The sequence below is a fragment of the Rhopalosiphum maidis genome, chromosome 1 (genome assembly GCF_003676215.2).
Source record: "Rhopalosiphum maidis isolate BTI-1 chromosome 1, ASM367621v3, whole genome shotgun sequence".
Taxonomy (NCBI): domain Eukaryota; kingdom Metazoa; phylum Arthropoda; class Insecta; order Hemiptera; family Aphididae; genus Rhopalosiphum; species Rhopalosiphum maidis.
In genome coordinates this window covers 44,672,792-44,683,220 of record NC_040877.1, presented here as the reverse complement: position 1 = coordinate 44,683,220, position 10,429 = coordinate 44,672,792, and the positions used below count along the sequence as shown (strand labels likewise).

At 26.0% G+C, this 10,429-nt stretch overlaps 1 protein-coding gene across 1 annotated transcript; it reads left to right on the top strand.

Moving 5' to 3' along the window:
* The first annotated feature begins 2,999 nt into the window (after nucleotides 1-2,999).
* On the top strand, nucleotides 3,000-9,971 carry LOC113548745. The gene is made up of 6 exons (XM_026949786.2): nucleotides 3,000-3,222; nucleotides 4,221-4,347; nucleotides 6,405-6,505; nucleotides 9,267-9,402; nucleotides 9,503-9,609; nucleotides 9,684-9,971. The coding sequence occupies exons 1-6, from the start codon at nucleotides 3,097-3,099 to the stop codon at nucleotides 9,789-9,791; spliced, it is 705 nt and encodes a 234-aa protein (XP_026805587.1). The 5' UTR covers nucleotides 3,000-3,096; the 3' UTR covers nucleotides 9,792-9,971.
* Nucleotides 9,972-10,429: the final 458 nt, after the last annotated feature.

The window sequence follows — 10,429 nt, the reverse complement described above, 5'->3', positions numbered from 1 at the left end:
TTAGTTATTACCTTAAAGTTTGATCGTTAGTCAATTCACTCTAATATTAAAGCTATAACAACATATATAATATACATAACGTTAATTTTACCTTGAGTACGTGGGTAACTGGATACAATTTTCAAGTGAGATAAATACAACCCAATATTTATAATATATTAATATGTACACTAGCTGTTAACTTAAGTGGTATTGGTATATTATTATATAAGTAGCTATAAGACGATAAAATTTATCTAAAGGTAATATTTTTGTTGTAACTTGACTGAGGTCAAACATACGATTTAAAAGACCAATATAACATTTTAATCGATAGTCAGTTTTGTAGTGACTAGGAAAAATATAAAAATTACCTTATCCAGAAGTTTGAACGGATAAATGTTCATCGTTTAAATGACTTATTCATAAAATATTGTATCGGTAAGCGACTTGATTTTACTTAATACAAAGAATGAAATTAACGAATACATAGAATAGAATTAGGAGCTCTTTAAATACATTTTAAAACCTCAACAACTTGAAACTCTTGATAACTTATTTTCCATGTGACATGATTCTTTTTCGCAGCTGTAATAATAGATTAAAATATACAAGAATGTATTTATTTTCAATTTAAAATTGTTATTTTCGTAATTTGCAGTTCTAAGTATTTTATTTCAAGCAAAACAATATTAAACAAACAATAAAATTATTTATTTTTATTAATACGTAATATTTTATGATATTGACAATTTACTGTTTATTTTTAAGAATTATATGAATGGTTTTTAAACTTATCCTATTTTCTTATATATAGATTAAACATATACAATATAAAGTTGTTATTTTGAAATTTAAAATGTATATACCCAATTATAATACCAGCTTATCAAAACATTTGCAATTTTTAATTCGATATATGTACGCGTATTATGATCTCCAATTGCTGATTACCTGATTAATGTTTTTAATGGACTTTAACGCTCGCGTAATTATAATACAATATACATGTTAATTATTAATATTAGTTTTTGGTTCACTGGAATTGTTTTGCATTGAATAGTTTTTCATTTATAAATGGAGGTAAATTTATAACAGTGATATCTATGCAACAATCAATAATATTATATTATTTAATTTATTTTTATTTTTATTTTTATTTAATCTTTAAAAATGTAATGAAACCTCCTGAGCAGGTCCATATAATCACCCAAAATAATTTTTTTCTAGTTTTTAGAAAAATAATAAAAATTAAATAGATATTTAAAGATATTTAGATTTTAAATAATTTTATATTATATAATATTCAGCCATTAGCATACTATTTTTACAATATCCTAAATGTATTTATAAACAAAATAAAGTTGATATTATGCCTAATAAAAAATTATCTTAGTGATAAATGGTTTTCGTTAAAAGTTAAAAATGGATATTCACATATTATAATATATCAAATATCAATATTTTATAATTTAAAATATTATTACATTTCTAGAGTTTCTCATACACAAATAATTAATTTAATAATTACCTACCATTATATTTTATAATAATAGTTTATATTTCAAATGAATACAGTTAACTGTTAAGCACTAAAATATAAATATTGTTTTTAAAGAAGTAACCCGATAAGAAAATTTGATGAATTACCACTGGGACATTTTTATTTAATTTATGTACGTAATAGAGAGAAAAAATTAATTAGGCGTAATAAGTAATAATTATTTAGCTAATCACTTAATTGCTCCTAAATCTGTTTTTACGATAATTCCTATTCCAATCAGATTTTAACAGAATTATAAATAGGTACTTAATTTAAATGAAGTGAAAAAAAATAGACCTGACTTCAAAAAACTTATTATAATACTATCATTGTACTTAATTTATTATTATATTACACATCATATAACATAAATAATTAACAGGAAGTGCTGCTTGAAATAATGTAAACATTAGATAATGATATTTTAGATAACTTATTATTATTTTTTGCTGACGATATTTTATATCATTCATCATGCGATACTCTGGAAAATAACGAATAATAAAACAATAAAAACGTTTTTGGCATAAAATAAAATTATACATTGTTTTTATTTTTATTTAATGATCATCAACATTTATCATGTCATATATTTGTTGTAAATATATATATTTTAATTTTTTTGTAAGTAGAAATGCGCTTATATCTGTACAGTATCAATATCAGATAATGTATCATAATATACCTATATGGTGGTATATATATTTTGGAAACAAATATAATTCATAAAAATTAGATGATTTTAATATTAATTTTATATTTATGTTATATATTCAGTGACGTTAGATCTTTAATATTTAACTGTTGCACTGTTTATTTTTAAATGTACAATTCAGTATATGTTTGTGAAAAAACTTAAACGAGACCTGTAGATTATTCTACACATAATAATATTTACATAACTATGATACAATATGATTTTAAAACATATAAATCGCTATATTCTCATACCAAAATATTGTGTGTATTATTTCACACGAAATTCACTAGACTTTTCGACGATTATCAATTAATAAAAAAATTTATTAAAAATTTGATTTTTAGATATTTTAAATATACTTTGAGAAATAAAATCGAAATTATTTATTGTATAGTTGAGCATACTTTGGTGATGGTGAATCATTCTGTGTATGTGTGTGCGTATATATAAGGATATATATACATATATATATAAGGACATTATTGATAATCCTAGAATGGCGCTTCTAGAATTTCTTCGGTTGTCGCTCGTTTTTATACTTCTCTTATTTCCATTATTAGCAATTTAATAATTTATCATATCGTTATCCATATAAAACCGTACGCATAACGTACGTGCGTAAATACAACTATCGGAGGTTTACTCGCATATTTCAGTCTGCTGATAATACTATTTCGATTTCGTTTGCGCGCAACTCTCGCCTATAATCATAATAATGAAATATACATAAACAAAATATCATATATCTTTAGGTCGCGGTCGCTGCAGTCATTTTACGTGACGCCGTGCCGATCGCGAGCACGTCCACTGCAACGAACGCTTCCATTGAAAGCCGGGCGTCCTGCGTGTCTCAGACTATAATAATATCGTACAAATGATTGTAAATTTAAAATATTTCAAAAAACAATGGTCAGACATTCCCGCGTTCGGAGTCTCGTCGTTTAGGGTGGCGAACGCAGATCCTCGTAGAACTTTGTACACGTTGACGGCTTTGCAGTTGGTGAGTATATTATTATATACAGGTAAATGCTAAGTAGTCACCTTCGATCACATAGTAAGAATAACACAATATTTGCAAAAGTTTGAAGTTTCTTCATCAGTATAAAGCGACATACTTTAAGGAAACGTCAATATTGGTTGTTATTTTTCAGTTTTTTGTGTTCTTATACAGAGATAAATACGTATTTATTTCAATTTAATATATTGTAAATTCATTTCATAAACGATTTGAAAATAGCCATTTTAAATAAATAAGTAGTGAATAGTATACGCTGTATTAAAAAAGACAAGCCAGTTATCATTGTTAGCGGTCTTTTTATTTTAATTTATTAGTTTTTTTTGATAACAGCATAATTTGTTGAATTTTTAATATAAAATTACCCCAGTATAATATTGAATAAGACTTGTATTCTTATTTTTAACTGCAGGTTGAAACACGTATTCATGTAAAACGAGATTACAATAAATCATAATAATAATTATAACCATTATTCAGTATTGGCGTATTGTATAATATACATATTATATAATGCTATGATATAGTATGATAAATTAATATGTATCATAATAATAGAATAAATAAAACAATATTATTGTGATATTTATATAACAATACCTTTTACTTGATAAAACTTAAAATAAATAATCAGTTATATACATACACGATAATACAATACTTACTATAATTATGAGAGTTTAATAAAATTGTACGGTTTAGTATACAACATTTTTATTTATGGTCGTTTTAGAATTTTCATTTGATATTTATTGATATTAAATGTTTGCAATGATAATACAGATTATATTATATAATTTTAATTAAAAATATTGTGTATTAAATAAATTTTATTTTAATTATTTCATTTAGAAAAATGATAATATATTTTTAAGATTGAAGAAAGAATATTGTATTACTCCGGAGCAACTCTAAAACCCTTATTCTGTCTTTACAGTTGATCGGTTCACTGACTCGTAATTTGTGTGTCGTTTTTATTTTAGTGGTTTCAATCGTTTTCAATTATACTGTTGGTCAGCAGCTGCTTATTAGAATGGTACGTTGAAAAGGGTGACAATAAGACATCGAATCAGCAATTGGCCGGCAAGGATTCGAATCATCGATGGGTCGGTGAGTAATTGAAAATCGTCACGTCTATTATTTTTATCGTGTAGGTTCCACGACAAAATATCCCCGAAAAAATATCCCTTAACTAAAATATTCTCTCAAAAATATCCTTAAACCAAAATATCCCGCGTAAATAATAACTGAAAATGTTAACCTGTATCGTAAAACTTGTAATTAGAAGTAAAAATCGATCTTTATCTAAAGTGAATGTGTGCTATTCGTTATTTTGATAATGGATAGTATCATATCATTACCTGCAACGCGTATCGTGAACTAACAGTCTTAAATTAAATTATTTAATTAACAATTTTTATAATAATTTTATACATAATATATAATATAATATTATTACAATATTATTTTGATATTTGTTTAAACATTTTTTAATTAATCGTTTTTTATTCTATAAATGTTAATAATAATTGTATTGTATTAATATCTATGTAAATTTTATAAAAAGGTTCAAATTTTGAATTAATATTTACGCGGGATATTTTGTCATGGAATATTTTGTTTTTGGGGATATTTTGACGTATCACCATCGTGTACAGTGTACGAAGATATATTTAACTATAATATGTAGTATTGTACATAGTTATACAATATATTATTATTGTTACCAGTTTTTGTTTTTGTTTTAAACTTTTTGTTTGGACGTCGTAAAATTTCCACAAAAGTGTTTTGTATGGTTTTAATGAATAATAATTATTTCATTAAACCTAAAACATTCACAATGGATATTTACCTTAGTTTGGTATACAAATTTTAAAAGGTAAGCATTAAACGCAGTATTAAATGTACATTCGATCAATAATATCGTTAATTGTTTACCTATGCAATTTGAATTTTAGAACACATTTAATACTTATATATTATAATTATATCACCTATATTTTTTATTGTTTGTATTAATGATGCACATTATAGATTATATTTATTAATTTATATTGGCATAACAAATTTCAGGAATAGGTTAAGTGGGTAAGTAAAATAATGTATATAAAAACCTATTCAAAAAATTTACCGATTTTTACCTACATTTATACGACATAATGTTTATCGACCATTTTATACGATAATTTTATCGGCAATTTTATCTGCAAATTCCACGTATCTATATAGACTCGTGTATACCCTGCAGCAGGTGCACTTTAACCGATATGTTGTATTTAAAAATAGAACTGGGTTGAAATAAATCATTCGAGTGATTTTTTTTTTACAATATATTATTATCGTTTATCACTGTTATATTTTCAAGTATATATGTAACTTGCCATACCATATGATTTGAAGAATTATTACAATGCACTTTTAATGGTTGAAGGATTTAATTATGGGTGATTAATTTAACTTCTTAAATGTATAGGTCAGCTAGATGACATAATATATTAGATATGAAATGCAATATTATGATTTTTCATCTTCAATGTGTAGACTGAAAATAAACTAGATCAAAGGAAATACTTCATTAATTACCTATACGTGTATTTTAATTGAATTTACTTCTACGTTTGCAATAAATTTATAAATTTAAAATATACACGTAGAAGAATATAATATATATTATTTATACTTTTGACCTTTGATTGAAAATTGAGTTTCCAAAGTATTAAAAAAACGAAGACGCTGTGAGAAATTAGTCGGAATATTAGTGGCGTTACGGGAGAAGGGGAAACTAAATAAAATTATTGTTTTCATCAAATAACATTCAGATTGTCGGTCTACGATCGTGCACAGCTCATCGCATCGTCTGCACGAGTGCGCTAGTTTAGTAAACACTAATGAGTAATGACGGTTAGGTACGCATATACTCCAGTCTCCAGGAATTTACCATCAAAATAATACAATACTGTTTGTACACGTAGGCGCGTATGATGCGATGTGCACACAAAATGTCAACGATACGTTTGTAATAATAACAATATCGTGTAAATCGTTTTATTATTTAGTATTATATGTGCGTTGATAAATAACTCGACAGGCAGAGATTTCGGATTGGCGCGTATACGATATTATCATATTATTATTATTATTATTCCATTGATATGTGTGTTTCGCAGGTTACGGACAGTTTTACTTCAATACATCTCTGCTATTCCAAATATGTGACGTCATACTGTCGATGTACGCCAGTTACCATTTGCGAAACGCCACAATACGGGTAAGCACGCCGACACATACGATTGTTATATTATATAATACACACCGTACTCGTTGCTTGCATATATATATATGTGTGTGTGTGTGTGTGTGTATATATATTCCTATTGGTGTGTTGCGTGACGTGAATGTGCCCGACATCTGTGAACTGTGACGATATCATTGTATAGTATAGTATTGAATTTGTAAAATGTCACGATATAGGTAGATGTGATATGAATCGTTCGGCATTATGACGTATTTTATAGAAATTATTAAATTAGATACATTACACCTTATTCGTCGTGGGTATTCGGCGTGAACAATTTTCGTTTGCTATTATTACCAGTGTGTGTTTATAAATGCTAAATGATATTATTATAAAACATAGTGCGTACCTAATTATAATATGACATTGATTAATACGATATTAATATATCATCGTTTGTTTTACGCCCGCAGCTGCGCTGAGATTTCAGTCTGTACAACGCATGTTATAATATAGTAATTTGCCAACAATATTCACAACTGTCATTAGATAGATATATATATATGTATATATGTTTTGAACGTCATTTCGGTGATGCTGTGGCGTCCCAAAACTATAGCAACGCTTCGGCGTGTATGTATAATTTAACATTATATACCTGGAAATAATAACGCAGATACCTACAATATTAGAATATTATATTATCATGTTGTTATGCTATATTAGTATCATAATAATGTGATACAGAGCGATTCAGAGAAAGAGAGAGAGAAAACGTTTTTTCTAAGTATTTAAAAACATATTTTTTGCTACAGTGAAATATATATATATATATACAGTGAATAACTTCGGCAAATTGGAAAATGCCGTTTTAGGGAGTTTTCGATTACTATGAAAATCACTACACTTTGACTTCTACACGGTAGATATTTGTGAGAAATTACAAAATATTCAATATAAGGAACAATTTAAAGTACAAAAAAAATTGATATCGCATACGAGTACACACTTTAAATCGGTATTATTTTTTATATAATTTATAAAAAGTTAATGAATATGTATTATTACATTGTACTTGTGTACCTACTATAATATATTATATAATTTATTTATTATTTATTATATGTATGTAAATATTTATAGATTAAAAAGTGGGCGTTTGTGTAATTTATGTTAAATGTACAATTAGAAAATTAGTTTTTTTTTTTTTTTTTTGATTAAACGTTTTCTTTTCTTCACAATCGATTTGCAAATTAGCTACCACTGATAACCCAATCGCATCTTTCTTATTTTAAAATCATTTATTTTAATTTATAAAAGATAAATATAGAATAGTATTTTTCTATAGTATGTACTTATATTATATCTATTTATGTGATATAGTTTTTAATTTTAGTATCAGTTTTTAACTCCATGTCTGCTAGCTGCTTTAAAATATATAATCTGACCAAACCTAACCCGTAGGTTACTGTTTAAAAGTTGAATAATATTCAAAACCTTTATCAAAGCCTATCCACGTATATTGGGTGAAGGGAGATCAAACGTATAAATTAATACTCAACGTATTTATATATACCCAAGTACTTTGAGTGGTTAGGCGATTAGAGATAAGTACACTGCAATATAGCGTATAATACATTATTATTTTGGCCGTAAAAAAAGGATCGTTACCGAGCTTACATAGTATACATAATATTATATTCCTATAACTAAACTATTTTACTATCTACACACTGTGCAGAATAACAATAATACATTTTGCTGGATCGAAAAAAAAATCTGCTTATGGGACGAGTTTACAATTTGTTGTTTTATTTTCCAACGAAATTCCATAATTATGTCCGTGGCTGCAGTCCATGTAAAATAAATATAATGAATACTAGATTTAATATTTTATTTTATTTTCTATTATTATTAACCATTTTAAAGGTTATTATCCATAAAATAAATATTTTAATAACTGATAAAATCGACATTTTCAAAAAAACTACCCACTAACCAATTTATAGAAAAAGACGGATTTTAATTTGAAAAACAGGAGTTACGTGTATTATCATAGGACACAGTTTAATAGTACAACAATTTGAAAATATAGAATTGAAGTGTAGTATTTAAATATTCCAAAAATTATAATTTGAATAAATCCATTATATTAAATGAAAAAATTGTGGTTGCATGCTTTGTGATTCACGCTATGTAATATTTTTCGTTAAATTTAAAATTTGTTTTCATATTTCTCTGATTTTTATCGTTTTATATCCAAAATAAATAATAGCTAGCGAGTATTATTTTACTCGTGTAGAACGATCTCTTAAGTGTTATAGTGCATCAGTGTTTGTACTTTTTGTAGTTGGCTGTCACTACATAGTACTGCAAAAATCGCAAAACGAAAATCTCAAACTTCATAATAGTTTAACATTATACGTCGGTTTTTTAATAAATATACAATACCTATACACCGCACTGTATATTTTATATTTAGTTAATATTTTATGATTATCATTTTATAATTATTTTTTTTATCCAAATCAACAAACCGAATTAATTTTGATTCGCTTCTACGTGAGAAAAACAAAATTTCGGTTATAACGTTATCTTTATATTATTCGAATGCAATATATTTCGAGATAAACCACACACTAAATATTAATTAGATTGACATTTTGTTTTTTTACCGATATCGCAATTATTCACAAAAAATATTTCGATCAAAAATTGTATTAAAAATAATTATTATTATTCATACCTAACATCATAATTGTATCATGTGAATGTTGATTTTATACTTTTTCAGTACAATAATATACAAGACGTTAGGATATGGATAATAGTCAACAACCTTTACCTTTTGTCAGCGGTAACGTGTTTTCTATTCGTTTTGTCCAATGTCGGGAGTCTCGTAATATGCATAAAATCGATAACCATAATGAGTAAGTATATAAGTATCATAATGATACTTATGCAAATAATATAGGGTTTTTTTCGATATTTGGTCAATGTAACATCATCATTTGTAATTGTCGTATTTAGTTTTTGCTAATTACAAGATCTACATCGTCCATCAAATTTACAAAGACGAAAAATCGTCGTACATTATTTTGGAACAAGGTCCGCCGCTGTTACCAGATTCATCACAAGTAAGTAGGCCGTACATTTATTCATGTCGGAGGCAAATATTATAGAACTAACAATATTGCCTATTTTAACACAGTCTACCGACGAAAACTATTTATTACCTCAAAATTACGTCGTAGAAGTTGAAGAGAAATCGACCAACAAATCTAATTTTGAACCACTGCTCTACACAGCGAATGAATAACCGTATAGATAATACCTATAATAGGGTTTTCAAAATAATAAAAATAATGATATTAAAATGAAGTTTCGATGTTTATATGTTTTTAATAATAGATTATATAAAATAGTTTTATTTTTTTAGGTAAATTTTGATAACGATTTGATACTGTAAGTCTCATATTTTGTAACATGTAAATATATAATAAAATAGCATATATTCAAATTATACACACTATAGTAAACACTTTGAAGTTTTTCGATCCTACATGCTCAACTTTTCATAGATAGAAAAAGTACCAATTGGTCTAGTGGGCCTCAATAATAAAATATCCATGTTACCCTAAATCAAAACTCATCTGTAATCCACGCACCATTAGTAAAGATCAATAAGGTTACCAAAGTACAAAGATTGTATATCCTTTTTTAAGATGGCATATTAAATTAATTTCGAAATGACCACTACTCATTAAAAAACAGATTCTAAATCCTTTTATATTTTTTTCATCACTAGTTAAGAGTATTAAGAGTGTTACTCGTGTCTATTATTATCAATATTGACACATACGTTTAAAGCGTATTATAAATTTAAATTTAAAGAAAATAGATAATTAAAAAAATATTATAATGAGATTTATGACATGTGATGTTTTAATAATAATA

What these genes read in the sequence shown, in the direction of transcription:
- LOC113548745 (XM_026949786.2), top strand. Translation starts at nt 3,097, where the DNA reads ATGATTGTAAATTTAAAATATTTCAAAAAACAATGGTCAGACATTCCC. An exon ending in CGTTGACGGCTTTGCAGTTG is followed by an intron (nt 3,223 to 4,220) that starts GTGAGTATATTA and finishes TTTTTATTTTAG; the next exon opens with TGGTTTCAATCGTTTTCAAT. An exon ending in TGCGAAACGCCACAATACGG is followed by an intron (nt 6,506 to 9,266) that starts GTAAGCACGCCG and finishes ATACTTTTTCAG; the next exon opens with TACAATAATATACAAGACGT.